This window comes from Tyto alba, unplaced genomic scaffold (genome assembly GCF_018691265.1).
Source record: "Tyto alba isolate M040663 unplaced genomic scaffold, T.alba_DEE_v4.0 Super-Scaffold_22, whole genome shotgun sequence".
Classification (NCBI taxonomy): domain Eukaryota; kingdom Metazoa; phylum Chordata; class Aves; order Strigiformes; family Tytonidae; genus Tyto; species Tyto alba.
In genome coordinates, this window is record NW_024881296.1 from 8,509,691 (window position 1) to 8,527,394 (window position 17,704).

At 36.2% G+C, this 17,704-nt stretch overlaps 1 protein-coding gene across 4 annotated transcripts in view; it reads right to left on the reverse strand.

Annotated features, from left to right (window-relative positions):
- Window positions 1-17,704, reverse strand: part of LYST (lysosomal trafficking regulator) — a 94,760-nt gene that overhangs the window by 60,537 nt on the left and 16,519 nt on the right. For 3 of the 4 annotated variants that reach the window (XM_033008896.2, XM_042795814.1, XM_033008904.2), the window contains exons 2-6: window positions 12,481-12,570; window positions 9,304-9,389; window positions 7,837-8,035; window positions 5,363-5,453; window positions 474-2,556 (exon numbers count right to left, since the gene is read on the reverse strand). In XM_033008896.2, the coding sequence (XP_032864787.2) occupies window positions 474-2,556; window positions 5,363-5,453; window positions 7,837-8,028 (2,366 nt within the window). In that variant the 5' untranslated portion in view covers window positions 8,029-8,035; window positions 9,304-9,389; window positions 12,481-12,570. The remainder of the gene's footprint in view (window positions 1-473; window positions 2,557-5,362; window positions 5,454-7,836; window positions 8,036-9,303; window positions 9,390-12,480; window positions 12,571-17,704) is intronic. The other variant, XM_042795815.1, reaches the window with a different exon arrangement.

Below are 17,704 nucleotides of genomic sequence, written 5' to 3' on the forward strand. Positions count from 1 at the left end.
ATGAACTTAATCTTGTAAATTATGAAATGGTTATTTCAGGACAAGTAAATCTCTCAAGCCTTATTTTTAAAAGGTGACTTATAAAGACCATTCTAGAAGAAGGGAAACAGATCAGAAAAATAAGTAGTCTAATTCCCACAAAAAAAAAGTCAATCTGTTCCACATTCCTGACTACTTTAGCATGTGGAATGAAAAGGCAAAGAGCCTTTTCTGTCACACAGAACAGATTTTTGTTTCTACATACTTTGGCTTGATAAAGACCATAACTCATCAGTAGAGAGCTCTCACTTTCAACGGTTTATGAACCTAGGATTACATCTTATGTTATTAAAGCATTTACCTTGTTGACACCCCTGCAATATCCAAGTGCTGCCTACAGTCCAAATAAAACCTACCTTCTGATCAGCTACAAATATACAAAGCTCTGTACTTAATTAGCATGTTTTCCATTAATAAACAGAAAATCAACCAACCTGGATTTAAGCAACACAGGGAGCGTCTGCAAATAAATCTGAAGTACTTCAGAAGGTAAACAGTGGCTATCGTAACTCCATGTGTGTGTATCAGCTGTAGTTAGTCTGAGTTGCTGAGCATGACAAGCTAGCTCAACCCCTCTCTGAAGCACGGTATTATAAATACAGTTATAGAGTTTCCATTGGACCACTGCATTTCCCTTTTGAATTAAGTGGCAAATATGGCTTGCAATCTGCATGCCACGTAGTTTGTCTTCTTCAAAAGCAATGTCCTGATAAGCTTCCAATGCATCCCATCTCAACAACATATCTTCAGATCCACTGCTAGGCAGAATTCCCTGAACTTTGCAAGAGGAACTAGATGTAAGACCAGCATCACTAGAGTTGCCCTGTAAGGCATCTTCCAGCTGAGCAAGTTGATCGCAGTCAACAGTACATATATTGCATGATGCCTGTATAATTTTTGGAGAAACTTCTGCTCCACCCAGCTGATCCAATATAAACTTGTTAAGGATGTTCAATATGTGTTGTTGAAAGTTTTTTAATACTGGTAACTTTGAAGCACGAAGCAATGGGACAATCACAGACTTTGGATCCATACAACAGCATATTCCTACATTATGTACACCCGAGAGAATTTGAACACAAGTACTGCTTAAAGCAACTTGTTGCAACAAGTGCAAACACTGGTGTGCACAAACAGCAATGCAACAGCATCTGTCAGGATAATGAACCTCTCCATCAGCAGTTTCAAAGGTTGTTTTGGAAGCCTGGTTTTTAAAAGCAGATACAGAGAGCCCAGAGAGATCTCTGTGGTGGTGCATGAAGTGAGAGTACTCACATCGTCTGTGTCGCTTTCTTGTACACATTGATTGATGGAGCTGCTCTGATTTCACTTTTTTGACAGTGCTAATTATTTTCATGATGCTGTTGATTAGGGATTTCAAATGTTCTGAGGCTTCCCCAGTTACTCCCTCATTCTTCATACACAGCCATTCCATCTGAAGCACTGTTGCTTCAAACAGCTTAAATCCCTGATGCTGTATGAACTCATGAACCAAATCTATAGCTTGGCTAAAGTAGAATGGATTGGAGGCTGCACGTTGTAGGCAGCATATCAAAATCCGTAAGACCCCTTCTATAACCTCAGGTAGAAGCAAGGCTCTGTGACGATATTTAGAAAATACATAGTCATCCTGAACCAGCTGCTGTAGTGTTTTCTTGTATCCTGGAGCAAAAGGATCAGGTTGCTTTTCCAAGAATATTCTGATTTTTAATGCTGCTTTAAGTAAGTCTGTTAAATTTCTTCGTAAATTCTCAGGCATTGTTTCTGTATTGCTAATGTCTAAAGACATAAGATGCAGCACTGTTCGAAAGAGCATCCTTTGGATCAGAGCCACAGGTTCTTCTGTCCACCCTGCAGAAACTACTTCATTTTCTGTGTTACTACTTACATGGCAACAGTCTCCAAATCCTGATAAGAACTCAGTCAATGTGGGCACCACACTAGCTGAAAGAGTAGAACCATGATTCAAAGTATCAAATTTGCACACCTTCTCTAGGAGAGACAGTAAGACATGGCATAAGTCAAAAGGAGAATTATTCATGTTGCTCTCAGCAATTCCTGCAGCTGGCTCATTCAAAATCTCTGGGTTTTGCTCATATACTGGAATAATTTTGCTGGAATTTTCTGGATTTGGGGCATCAGGATTAGAATTTGGTACCGCTTCTGCAGGTAGGCAATCACTTCTACCTACCAGGTAGCTGTCCCTAACTGGGTATGTTAAAAAAGGCTGCAGTAACTGGAAGCGTTTCTGTTTCATTATCACAGTAGTCTTGTCATCAGAATTGCCTTCTGACTCTGAAGTGGACAGCTGAGATCTTCTTGCATCTCGCACAAAATAATGATGGGTGGTTTTGCGCAGACGTCCACTTTTTCGAGATCGAGGATTTAGTTTTACAGAAGTCTGAAGAGATGAACGAGTGCTTCCACCTAAGCCTAGTTTTTCCTGAGTAGATTTCACAGAGCTTGAATTATTCTCTTTGGTCAGACATATGTCTACTGTAAAGGGTATATGAAAATCTGTTCAAACAGAGATAACAAAGGAACATGAAAGACACATTAAGGAACATTATAATACATAAAGCATTTTTCCTAATTTTATAGTTTAATACTTCCAGCTTAATAATATGAAACAATAAATCATGGTTTTGCATATACCTATGTCTGACATTTTCAGTAGAAAAGAGTCAGCAACAATTCATGTTTAGGAATCATACTGGCTATTTTCAAAGCCTAGAAAAATTAGGTCATTTTCTAACAAGGGTTAGATAAAAACATGCGAGAGGGTTTCCTAAAATGTTTTTGTAGGCGTAGTTATTCCATTCTCTTAATATTTTTTTCTTATCAAGGTAGATGAAAGGACTTTTTGATAAGCAAAAGGAAGAAAGCCTAGTCTGAAAATAGTTTTGCCTACTACAGACAGGATAAAGGAAAAATATAGCCACAAGCCTCTAGTTATATTAAATTTAGATTTGGGTAAGTTAGACATACTAATACAGTAGAAGTAAAATATCAATCAGCAGGATACCATCTTTGAGGTGTCCTCTGTTACTTAGCTATGGAAGCAGTTTTAGGCAGTTACTCGGGCAATATTTACTTCGTGTATACCATTTGATTTATTTGAAATCTCACTATAAGCATTGCCAAACAGACCTATCCCACAACAAGAAGAAAAATTCTAAGGAGAGGAAAAAAGGCCTTTTTCAACTTGATGACCTGTTGTCCCTTTTTGCAACTCAGCTGCTATAGGAACTCAGTCCTCTTAGAATGCACGAAGAAATTGTTAGCATACTAATGGTAACTGAAAAAAATAGATTTCTCTACTTAGAAACAGTGCAGATCTTCACATATACAGACCTCAGTCTATTTCAATGTTGTTCCAAACACAAAAAGCAGAAATAAAAGTAGTGGATTTTAAAATAGTCAGGGACAAGAGGGATATGGAAAAGAATAATGTTTAAGGTGCTGAATGTTCCCACAAAAGACAAAAAAATATTTTCAAGTATGCAGTGTATAATAGCAAATATAAAATTTAAATTTGATTCAATGGGCAAGAAGATTTTGATGAATAAAATGCAAGTACTACCAGTTCATTAGTGTTAGTAAACTCAGATCATAAACTGTCAAAAAAGCAGGCAGAGAAAAAAACTCTGTACGTTCTTGGATAAAAATCTATCACCATTTTTAAGCAGTGACAGAACTCTGTCTGGATGCTTTGATCAGTAAAATACCTAGCGTAAAAGAACTGCAAGCATATACCATCCAGTAAGTTCAGTATTAAGAAAAATGTGATCGTTAGTAACAGTCCCCACCCCCATAAAACCCCCAAAGCCCATGCAATAGCTACAATCATTAATCAAACTGAAAGAAAAGATGCTTCTATATGCAGGCATGACTGTGCCTTGCTGTTTCATAAAGTCGTAATAGTGATGCTTAAGGAAGAAGTAGCATCTGTTTTCGAGGGAAGAAATTAACCACGTGTACTTTATCAAACATAGGGTATTTCCTGCATAGAAAAAAAAAAGCTGCCTAATACAGGAGGATTTATTTCAGTCCAAGGATAAAAAAAAAAAAGGAAGAGTGCACAATTGGATACATGGTGTTTATGCATCAGTACTATGAGAGGCAAATTTGTAGAAGTAAAAACTGTACATTATGCAGAGTGCAAAACCAGTTTTACACAACAACCAGTTTTACACCTATTTACACAGCAACATTTTAAGCTAAACCTGCAAAAGTCAAAGCTCTCAAGACAACACAAATGTTTCTTGAATTCAGTCATGCTTACAAGAGCATGAAAGAATGATGCAACTGAGCAAGCAGGAAAGTTTATTGTATAATAGCACTGTGAAACTGGCACTTTAAATACGCCAAGTCTACAAACATTAACAAAAGCCTCTGATTTGCAGGAGTTCTCAATAGCGAAAAACACTAGCAGAGTTTCAGGTAAGATTCTTTAGGAACTCTTAGTCAGGTAACATCATTTGTTTCATCCTCTGTTGTTTTATCCTTTAAGAGGGAAAAGAATGCATCAGACAAATGCAAGAGCCCAAAATTATTTAAAAAAAAAAAAAAAACACAACACAAAAATTGCTGCCATTTCCTGGTTCCGTTTTTGCAGAAAGTTTATTTCGTATCATCCCTTTCATTTCTTTAATTTACTTTAAACTGACTCTTTGGCAGTTGAACCCTTTGATTTGACTCTTCAATTAGCACATCAGTTTGACACAGAACATATTTGCTAAGGAATGCAGCCTGGTCCTGTTCATAATCACACAGTATTATTCTAGTTTTCAGGGCCTGCCTCTGTGATGACATTGCACTGCTTTCACTGTTCGGCTTTATGCTTATTCTCTATTTCCCATTTCTTCAATTTCAGAAGAAAAAGTCTGTCTCATTCTGTCTGATCAATCTAATGTCAGCACATATCACTTTTCTGTTTTTAAAAAGAATTAGTATTTGTTCCACTTCTACTCATCATGAAACAATTCACATTAGCAAAAATATCATATATTCTTTTACATATATTTTCCCCCAAATAACCCAAAAGGAAGAAAAAAATCTCAAAGTTCAGCTACAATGTGAGCATTGTCTTTCACACTGACCAAGAGCCTTTACCTTCTCGGTACAATTTCAGTCTTCCTTGTGTGGTGAAAATACATTGGTATTTTCAAGTTTAAATTCTCTGCAGAACCACATCTTCATTTTATGTTAAGATGATACGTATTACAGTGAATTAATACTCTTTAGTCAGGAGTCCTAGGCTCTGTAGTAATATACAAATCACTTCTCTTAGGTCCTTAATACTCTAAGTGGTAAATCATACCTATTGCTTTTTCTTCTTGGACAGGGATTTTCCACACCAATGGCAGAAGTGACAGGAGGAGGGTCAGAAGTTCTTCCCTACATGTCAGCTCCTATGTTAGAAACAGAACAGAAACAAAAGTTTTTGCACTTTTAAAGAAACCAGACTAACCTTCTTTATTTTACAAAGCTATTCAACGTTCAGTTCCCCATGACTTTATGCTGGTTTATGCATTGCAAAAGTGATCTAACTGCAAGAGTGCTATAATCATAGAGCCAATCAGAAAGATGTGTGTTACACCTCTGCAACCGCTCCTATACAAAGGTCTCCTAATCCTCCCAACTGATGAAATTCCTCACCCAAAGAACAAAAACAGAGAAGTCAAAAGCAAATAACTTGTTGATATAAACAAAGCCAACATGAAGCCCAAGACAAGTTTGAAACATCTGTAGTTACGAAAATGTAATTTTGAAGAAATTTATGGGAAGCTCTCTATTTTCTCCAAAATTATACCTTTAAGCAAATGAAAAAGCTTACATTTATCAAGTGATGTTATTGACTCACAATGGAAAGGTGAAGTTTTATGGGAGAAAAGAGAAAAGGTTACTCCTAGTTAAAAAAAAAAAAAAAAAAAAACACAAAACAGAATAACCACTAAATCCCCCTCACTCCTACTGGCATTCTAAAACTGCAACAGTAAGAATTTCAATCTAGACAGGAGAAGTAGAAGGCACAGAATTCAAACAAAATTCCTTTACTGGGTGCTATGCAGCATTATCAGAACAGTTTCAATCCTAAAGATCGAAAATTTTCAAAAAAAAAAAAAGTTGTCTTGAGCATTTTGGTAGTTAACATCATCCAGGGATATACAGCTGAAGCAACATACTTCTCCAAAAAGTCAAGGTAGCAATGAAATTAAAATGTATGGAGATAAGCAACTTAGAGTTACAGAGAGTTTTATATATATAGTTCTAGAACTATCTAATAGTTAATTTGTCTGATAAGACTATCAATTTCAATGAAAATTTAAAAACCCCTAAAACTACCGATGCAATACAATTAGACCTGAAAACTAAGATTTTTCAACGTCATTCTCACAACTATTTTCTCCTACTAAAGGTACTGTGAGCAAGACAAGTTAATTTGGAATAGGAATTAGCAATACAACATTCAAAGCACAGTAGTAAGACTGGAAAAAGCAAAACATTAACTTTTCTAATTTCAGTGATACACTTCCAGAATTTTACTTCTCATTAATCAAGTTCCTCTTCCCCTGTCTTCTTAAAAAAATATATATTTCTTCAGGAAATAATTGCTGAATTGCTGACGTTTCATGGAGAACACCACAAGCTCTTTTCTCATCCTTCTCCAAAGTGGATTTTTATTGGAGGGGAAGCACACAGAATGCCCCATGTTCTACTTCCACAAAAGCCAGCTGTTTTTCCAGCAGTTCTCATCCTGAAGACTCTATTAACAGCAACTATGCAGAACTCGAGTGACAACTGAAAAAACTGCAGTTGTAGAAGCGGTAATGATTGTTCTTAGCAATTATATATAATCCAATCTTGTGGGTTTACTGTTTAGACAGTGCACCTCCTGGAATCCAGAACCAAGGCAGAAGACCTCACTGGAGTCTTAGCACTAGTCACCTCATGAAGGAAATGAAAGCCTCCAAGATTTATTTCACCAGCATTAACAAACAGCTGACCTCACATAGGACAAGGGGTGAATAAACTCAGTCCAGATTCACTTGGTTCATTATTTTTAAACACCTAGATCTCCAGTTTCAATGCAGAAATACTTAATGCACATCTCATCCTACCCATTGCTTAGTACATCCAATAGTATTGAAGAGGAAGGAGAAGAGAAAGAATGAAATGGGTATCTGCAGCTACAAGGATGTGTGCTAGTCTTTATATAAAAGAAGAGTATAAACTGATCACCTCTTCTAAAATGCTTTCTCTTTTGAGCTGAAGTTACAAAATATTTACTTTTTATTATGTTCAAGAGCAAGTTACTTAACACAAGGCAAAAATATTTCTCATGGCCTGGAAATAAAATAAAATAAAAAGGTGTATATTTAAATTTTATTTTATTGCCTTAAACCAGGTAGACCTTCTCAAATTAAAAACTGTCAATTTGTACTGCAGGTTCAGTAAACACCAATTTCTCTCAAAAATTCTAATCTATTGCTGCTCTCCACCCAGCTACTGTACTTGAGCTTCACACACACTTGAGCCTTAACTAGTCAAAAGTTTAGCAATCATCAGTATCAGCTAGCAAACAGGTATATGATTAGCTATTTTTAATTTTTCTTTTGTTGCTGAAGGACAGAATGCAACTGAAACATATCCTTTTGAATTTCTAGTCTTCAGAGTTAACTCATACACTCTACCATAGAAAGGCAAGAAACCAGCATCGAGAAAAACGAGCCAGACAAATCCATACAGTCAAAGCTCGATACAAAAATTATAGCTGGGTAAGAAAAAACTTACCTGATCAATAGTAGAGTTCAGTGTGGTAAGCAAAATAAACCCACGGCCTTGAACCAAGTATTGTCCCAGTGCTGCCATATGAGTTTCTTCTTCTTCATCTTCCTTGGCCTCTGCCCTCTGGACCACTGCATTGCACAGTCTGTTGACATCCGTCAAGAATTCTCGTGCCAGTGAGTTACTGGCACTGCTCATGTCTGAGCTGTAAGTAAAGTACAGAAATTAAATCTATCAGAAAACACACTCCTTATGGAAAAATGACTGGGGGAAATAGAGGAGTGTTTCCTCCCTGTAACCCTTCCTCCCCCCCACCAAAGGATGAAGTGTCTGTAGGATTGAGGAATCAACATACCAATGTAGGGTAGAAGGGAGTGAGAAGTATGACCTTAGAGAATTTCATTTATTTCTGTGAAACTTTAGCTAACAGCCTATGACCCCAAACACTCATTTTATAAATCTATCAGGTGGAAGACCATGACATACAGCATTCTCTCCCACTGCATAAACGAAAGCTAGTGACTTCCTTTCAGCTTTCTGTAACCTAGATGTGAGCTTTAATCTTCGTCTGCTTCTAAATGGTACTGGAGCTGAAGCATTAGGGGAAAACAGGCAGCTCTTACACAGCATTGTACAGAAAACATGTTCCTTAATAGTTTATTTGAATACATTATCTTCTACCCTGTTATGTATTCCAACAGTATGCAGACTGTGTGAAGGGGAAAAAAGAAAAAGCTAAAGATAAATATGGGAATTTCACAAATAAAATGCTTTAGAGTTACCAGCCCTCAAGGTGTTTTCCTTCAAGTAAGGCGGAGTGAGTGATAGTCACTACTATAGTGTGATTAACTCAAAGTACAATCCTGATTGTATGTGTTCAGGAGAAAATACAAAAACTGGTTCCCAAACTGATTAATTTTACTTTAGATAATGAACACAAGGCACTCATACACCTTGTCTATTAATTCTATCTTATAAAAGACTTTCATATCATACATGGTCAGCACTAGTACATGTGGAAAAGTTTAAAACAAAAACAAACAAGACCAAAGAGATCATAGAGTCAGCTGTAGAAAACTATCAAGATGATCACTGAAGACCAAACAAAAACAAGAATCAGTGATGGCAACTATATAAGCAAGAACATTTAACCCACATAAAACCCACTTAAATACTACAGCATATTTAACTCTATGTCTTTATAAACAGCTGAAGTAACATCTTCAAAACTGAAATATTTTCATCATGTCCAAGCATAGAACGTGCAAGAGACAAGTAACTTTCAATATATTTAAATATAACAGGTGGGTTAATACTTCTCGATCAAGAAACATTTACACACAATTATTGAATCAAAATAAGACCTTGTAAGTAAGAGCAAGTTTGTTAGCATCAGCAAAAGCTCCTTTTAGTGGCAAGACTAAGTACCTACACATATGACATTCTCTGTAGGAGTAACAGGAAGATTCTTACCAGAATTACTTGGACAATTTAACACATTTATCTTCTTTTTGGAAGAAAAAGTAAATTATACTCTGGAAATACCACCCTTGGTTCACCTGTTTTTTAAAAAAAAAAAAAAAAAACACATAATGATTCTTATGCAATTTCTTTGTTTTTAAAATACATTTTTTGATAGGTATTTGAAGTTTAAGAGTCCTTGAAGGGGGGGATTTTTGAGCTTTAAAAGCTCCAGTTTTCCTTTTTAAGATTTTGATTCAGCACAACTAAATTCCTATTGCAGAGAAAGTAATTCGTGCATGTAAGGTAGCATAATAAAGTTCACTAGTTTTTTTAATGTAAAATATGTGTGCAAATTTAAACATTTCTCTCTAGAAACAGTATGAATATTTAGTGATCACTACCCGCATACATAATACTTGAAGCACTTGCAGCTCTGGGTACAAGTGATGGATAGTATGAAAAACTGAATCGTGTAGTCAGGTACTGATATAAATACATTTTAAACCTGTTCTCTTTTGTCCTGACAGATAGCCAATCTTTATTACCTTTAAGACTGAGGAAGCTCTAATTAATAAAATTGGAAAGGAACAGCATTGTATTTGCTCTGTACAGTCCACTAAAACAATTCGTTATTTCTCTACTAACCCTTTAACCCCCTCCAGTCCTAACAGAGGATCAGAACAGGCAATGCTTTTTTTTCCCCACCCAAGAAGAATGTTTTAAGCTACATTGTTTCGAGATGTAATTAGTAATGAATAAAAGACTAAGATAATAGGGAGAAGTAATCTCCCAATTTACTTCAAAATGGCCAAAAATAGAAAGACAGTTACCCCCCAGTACATGCTTTGGCAAAAAAGTCAAAGCAACACAACACATACACCAGCCCTGGCTCAGTGAGCTCTGCACAAGGGGCAAAAAGATTCTGTAACTTCTATAACTCAAGGAAAACAATAGCTATAGAGAGTGTGCATTCATAAACCCTCAACATCCCCTATTCCTTGCTGTAAGACAAACAGTCAAAGGGTTTTTCATTTGATAACTTCAAGTTTCTACTTATCACACTTCCCCTCATATCTCTATAGTGTATTCAATCTAAGAAAAATTAAAAAACCAGCACATTCTAATCCTCCTGAGATACTTTTATTTACTTAAACAAGACTGAAAAGCTCCTTAAACATGCTTTAAATTCTGATGTATGATTTCATCTGACTGCTTGAATACTTCCTCTGCTGTTTCCTAGAAGAGAGATACTAACAATTGCAGAGACAATGTTTATTTCTGCAACCTCTCAGTATTTTTTTTGCTATAATTTTCAAATCTTGACCAAGTGCTAATTATTTAGCCATTTAACAGTAACAGGACTCCTTACTAGTCGTCTTCATAGTTAACATCAATTTTTTAAACTAGTGTTAGAATATTTGCGTTTGGTGCCATTGAGTACATTTGAACTAAGCCCAGGTTCAAACAAGGCCCTAAAATTCTCAGAAGTTCATTCCACTGACACATGTGGCATATACAGAGATGAAGTGTCCAAACACACTCTTAATGAAACGTTCACAAATTGGGGTGCTCCAGTTGCAAGCTAGTCTAAATGTTAAATCCTCATTCTCTAGACATGGTAAAGAACCACAAATACATTTGCTCTCAATGGGAATGCAAAGGGTTGTAACCATGAAAAGCCTCAAGCATTTAACTACAAAGGTCTCTAGGTGAATGCTCATCCACAATTAATTGTGGGGAGAAAATAAAAAAGATAGGGACAGGAAGAGAGAAAGAAAAATACTAAATTCATTATTTTGGTATTCTCTGGTGACAAAGAAAAGCTTCAACTCAAAACTTAAAATTGTGACAAGCATGAGCATTAAATGAAAGACCACCATTACATGAAAGGAAGGAAATACTATAGGTTCCCCAGGCAAGCTCCTAATAATTGGCTCCCCTTTGAGAGCTTGGAAACAACATGTATCATCCACAGAGCTCCATATAGCTAACATTCACAATTCATTGCAACTGAATAGCTTAAGCATCTAGCTGTTTTGCAGTGGTACCGGACTTTAGAGTATGTAAAACTATGCTGTCCATCATGTTTTAGTCTCCTTCCACATGGAACTTCAGTCTCCAGGTTTCCTGCACTGCTTGCACTGTTACAGGGATTTAACAAACATTGCCACATTCTAGCAAAGGGGTAAATTCTCAATGTCAGTGGTAAGATAAAGTGCTATTTTGTTGACGCTAATGTGAAAAGACATCAAGCATGTCTTCTTAATGCAAGAATTTAATACATAATTGGTAAGGTATTAAGATGCTCTCACGCTACAGCGAGGAAAAAAAAAAACGTAGTAAGATATCATAACAGATAATGAAGCGCTTTTAAAAGGATTTGTTCCAACAAGTGCTAGCTACTTCTCAGTTGTACCTATTTCTTCTTCTGCAATTAAGTTCTGAAACAGACTGACAGTACAAACATGCCTTTGGAAACAGTTTCAGAGATAACCTCATTATTCATCCCATCCTGAAGCTAGAGACAAACAACAATACAAAGGAGAACTGAGAAATAATTAAGCTTCCAAAAAAAGCTGCATATGCACAGACAACCTTCTTGCCTTTCACATTTGTTTCCTGACAAAATTTGAGCATTAAAGGACATTGCTTTTCAAAGATCAACTCAGTGAACAACTTGCTGCTGATGCTGTAACATAGCAAACACTGCAGAGGTGGGTTTGCTTTTTTGGGGGTGGTGGTGGGGTGTTGTTTTTTTTAAAAAAACAAAAAATCCACCCCCAATCTAAGGTTTCAGCTTGCTTGTCACTTTCTTTTTCTGTTGCAGATTGTGGTACACTGATACTACCTCCCACACAGCACAGCATTTCATCTTACTCTGAGAAAGTATGCCAACCAATTTGCTTTAAGTAGTAACTCCTTTACTGCAGAATTTTTCTTTTGTTTAAAGTAACACATCTTTCATTTCTGTGGTACCTGGTAATATGGAAGCAGATGCTGTACAAAACACACCTGTGCTGATGTAGAGTGCCTTAACCTGTATTTGGACTTTAGGGATGTCATCTTAACTATGAAAAAAAAAAAAAAAAAAAAAAAAAAAAAAACCACACACAAACCAAACCACAACACAACAAAAACTGAAATAAACACATTAACTAAGACATAAGAGAGCAGAAGGAAACCTACCAGAATCTCAGTTCACCACTGCTGTGTACAATCCCAATGGGATGGTTACAGTTTTGGAATATCCTGTGTCAGGACTTCAGATAGCTAGCCCTGAAAAAAATTCATATTTTTAAACTGCATTTTACCCTCTAGAAGAATACTATCATCATATTTCACAAAAACCACCTCAAACATAGTATTTACTTCTAAAAGGAAAAGATCCACAAGCTTTAAAAAGAATAAATCACTTAAACATCAATTATGTGACATTCGCATATAATCTGCCCTCTTCATGACCATCTTTATCATCCTCAATTCAATTCATATCACACCCGCCCTCTGGCCCCTTTCTCCACCAGCTCTAAGGACTTGTTTTCTATTTGCTTTTGTGCTATAAATCCATTTTCTGCACTTGAAACTTGTTTTTTCTCTGGATTTCTTTCCATTTTCATGAAGTTGCTCATCATCTGGGCATCTTTAAGTACAGGAATGCCTTGCACTTACTTCAGTGAACTTGCAGTCTTCAAAAGAAAATACCAAAACTATTCTTTAAATAATTTAAATGATGGAACTTAGAAGGCCCATTTAGCAGTCTTAGATACTGAATAATGAATATACTAACTCTATATAGTGGTAGTGATTAGATTGTATTATCTCTAACATCAGTGCAAATTGAGGAAGGAAGAAAATGCAACAAAATCTTTATGTAAGCATTAGTACTGCATATGAGGGTGAACTGGGCCTTTTACTTGGTTATGTTTTCAGTAATGCAGTGCCCAGAAAGGCCTGAAATGACCAGTAATACAATTAACAGTAGTAATTACTAAATCACTACAGCAGCATTATAATAAAATACAGTACTAAACCAAATGAAGTTAAAATGCCAGAATACCAATTTAAATTGTTACTTTCAGTAACTATTGTCCAACAGCTACAGCAAAAGTAGAAGAGAGGCAGAAAGTCTGGTGGTGGTCTCCAGTTCATACAACAGCCCAAATTAGTGCTCTAATAAGCCTACCTCCCCACAGCCTTTTTAAGTTTTTTTTTTAAAAAAAACAATTTTATAGTACTAGTAAAAAAGGAACTACCTAAACTGCCTCTATTTGTTGTCAATTAAATGTCAAATTTCTTCAAATTGCTCATTAGTAAATAGTTATATCAGTTTAATATGACCATGCTACTGAGGGCTGCATAGTCAGGCTTGAGTGCCCCAGTAAAACAAAGTGATAATCTAACTAATGTATGCATGGCACACACCAGCCACTGGCAAACCTTAATTTCCCAAGCTCACTTATCTTCAATAAAAGCAGTCTTGACTACCAGGTTATATGAGTATCTTACTGCACTAACAGAATGACAGCTATACTCATAAGAAAAAAAACTTACAAGAAGCTATTTTACAGCTCCTGCAAAGAGGAGTAGAGAATGTGTATCTACATTAAGTTAATTTATTTACCTTCTCTAGTTTTCTGTTTCAGGTAAAAGACAAATGTTAACCAGGCATGGCATGACTGCAAGTCCTTTTGAGTACAGAGTACAATGCAGTTGCATTTTCATTAAAATTAACACTTTAGAAAAAATGTAATTTCTATAAGCCATTGTACAATACAATTTATTTCCAGTCTCTAATTCAAGACTGGAAACCCTTTTATCTGTTCTCCAGAATAAAGTATATGGGAATACGAGTCACCATTGGCCAATAAACGCTGCATTTACTTTATACAGTATTCATTCCATTTAGCAATTACTTGTCTCGGCCTCATTGCTTGTACTTAACATTTAAGCTCTGGAGAACATGCTTGTGACCTCTTCAATGATTCTAACATTATAAAGTCATTGTTGATCAGATTTACTTTGGGGTTAAACTTTCAATTTAAGCTCAAGCTCCTGTTAACAGAGGACAACAGGCATAATGAAGAGCACCGGCATATTATTAACACTAAAAACAATAACAGGTTTTTGCAATTGTAGCATAGATTTGCAGGTTTATTACAGAAACTAAGTTTATCTTGTTAGTAGCACACACCAAATTTGACTGCCCTCTGTTTTAAAAAAAAATGGTTAACAATAAAACCAAGGGAATAGTACAATTAATTCCTCTACAAACTGGAGAAGAAAAATAAAGCAGAGCGTGAGACTGTGCAATAGAGAAATACATATCTAGGATGGCTTGGAACAAAACTGGAACACATCCTACAGTGCTGCCTCAAGGTCTGTACTTGGTGGTAAAACGCAAGTAAAGCCTCAAACTAACACATCACTGAAATCGGTGTTCATCCTTTTCTGTTCTTTTGATATAATTCAAAACTTTAAACAGGCTAGAAAAATACCCAGCTGACACTGTCAAAATAGGTTACACAGCAGGAGCAACACACAACCTTTTAAGAAATAAGGAACCTGCAACTCAAGCAGAGCATCAACAGAAAGCCCGAGACACTTTGATGCCTTGTTTTACCAATGCAAGGCAATCAGCAAAAAGCATGGTTTATAAAAGGGAGTGAACATTTGCTAAGCATCCAACAACTCTGTTATTCAAAAATATGAGCAAACAAAAGCAAAAACAGGACACTTCAGGTTTGGTTCATTCTCAAAACAGATATACCAGACAACACTCCAGCTCTGCACAACTCCTAACTTTATTTCCAACCACTTTTTGCACCATACTTTGCTATTATTTATTAACTACTTGGGGTTACAGAAGCAGACAACCTATTAAAATGTAGTAGGGCAGTATTGCTCCAGCCATTAGGTCGCACATGAAAAGCAACCTCTTAACATACAGAATTTATCATAAGACCATAGGTAGATGTCAATTTTCTTGGTACAGTTCTACTTCTGACAAAGTCCTTGATTTCATCAAGGAGTTCAGTAACTAGCGTTTAGTCTGTGTAATCCACTATATCAATATTATTTCCAAACAAGTTAATCAGAGCCTGTCTCCCTAGAATAAAGAAACAGGTGAAAAAAAAATGCTTAGTACTTTTGGATAACACTTGTACTGTCCTTTTAACTAATAAAGGAAAAGTATGTCAGGTTTACAATATAGTAAACAAGTATTATTTTAATGAACACTGAAAAGTATATTGAGACCTTGAGACCTTCGGAGCAACAGTGTTGCTGTATACACAAGTGTGTTTATGTATGTATAAACTTAATGCCACTTTTATGTAAAAATCAAAAGTATAACTCACACCTCACCTGCGTGGGACGCTTGTCCTGCAATAAACAAAGTCTGAAAGGTCTGCTCTACAAGTATCTTAAGCTTCCCATAAGTATGTAGTCTACTTTTTTTTAATACCTGGGCAGAAGAACATAATTTAATCCATGAAGCTCAGCATTTATACAGCCAGAGAATTAGAAAATTTCTATCTCTAAGTAGACAGATGTGAAAGCATTATATCTTACACTTAAAAACAAAATTTTAAGGAATAATAGTATCTGTGCTTGCTGAAAAAAAATAGTCCTTAAAGAAACAGAAACACTCATTTTCAAATTGTGTATGATCAGGAAACACTGATGTGGACGCCTAAGCTAGCCACTCCTGGTGTAGAATAGGAACACCAAGGAAAAAAACAAACAAAACCAGACAAATGCTATGCTAGATTCAGCCAAATTAAATAAACAGGCACTTCCCAAAACATCTATCAGATATATATAAACAAGTAATTAGCAAACATATCCAAGGCTACAGACACCTAGAGACACAAAGTGGCATTACATGTACAGGCAAGTCAACTTCTGAGAAACAGCTTCAGAGATGTCACTCTTCTGATTGAGACCCAGAGCTGTGGTGCATCACACAATGTGAGGTAAGTGGAAAAAAAACAAAAGAACCACCAAACCCTTCCTTACACCCAAATTATCATTTGCCATGTATTTTCAGGGCCTCAGTGGTTTTCTGACAGTTAGAAATGAAACTCATGGGTAATTTCTTTGGGCACAAGGTTTGTTCCAGACTACACTTCCCAAACCTGGCCAGTATATTTTTTTGAAGGCAACTTAAAATGTATTTGCTAGAGTTTAATCTGTTTCTGGTGATATAGTCTGACTCATAAGTGTTTAAGTCTGCTTCCCAACATGACTATTTCTAGAATCTCACTTTTCCCTAGCATTGGTAACAACAACTCTGAGCACGTGATAGAAGTACAACTCAGAAAGGTATAACAGATTAAGAAATATACAATATTCTTGTCTACATACAACTAAAAAATACATCCCATTTACTTACAATTCAGTTTTCCTGTTCAACAGTTTCCAGAGCATGATCTTAGAGCATTAGTTCCATTAAATGAACTCTGATTTACATCTCTAGTGTTTCCACTGCATACCGTCATTTCATTATTCTGTGTATCTGACAGATGTCAGTCCCTTAAACAGAAAACCTACTAATGGCCCTGAAACATGTAAGATTGTCGTACAAGGCCAATGGAGACTCTCAACTCAAAAGAGTGATTTTCTAACTTATTAGCTGCCACTGACTATAAAAAGACTGTAACTAGTAGCAGTGCACAGGTGACTGGAAACCAAGGCAAGGACAACACTAAGATATAATAAGGTGCATTAAAAAGGTTGACCAAACACAGACTACCAAAACCAGAAGAAAGACCTTGGCAAGGCAAGAGCAAGTGATGCAGGATCTGAGCACCACAAAAGGAAGCCAGCTCACATCCAGACTAACTGCAGATTTTTCTACATAAGCAATGCAGAGATCTACAAATAAAGCTGAGCATACACAGTTTGCATGATGTTTCAGACATTTGTAATTCCAAAGGTTAAAACTGAAACCATTATGATTATAATGGATATTCTACTTCTGACACCTGTTGTGATGAAGCTACTGGCGAAACTTACAGCTTCAGCAACAGTCCTAGCCTACCAGGGCCTCACACTTCAGGGAGAGAATACACAGCAAAATCTGTACTAGAGTATGGTAGAGGCCAAACTACATATTACTCAAACCCAGCAAGCTTTAAAGATTGAGAGCACTAACACCCCTTTCTCATCCTAGCTCCTCTTGAGCGTTAGTTGTCTTTACCTGCACCACACCTGCAACGTAATATATTCTGGAACACGGACAGCAGTTTTCCATGACTTACGTGAAACCCCTAGTATAATTCTGTGCAGCAACTTTGAGTTAACTTTGTCAGGAGAGTAATTTTTAAGAACATCTCATTAAGGTCAATTCAGTGACTTTCTGATGCAGCTTTTCATGCACCATAAGGTACTGAAACATTCACAGCAGTGA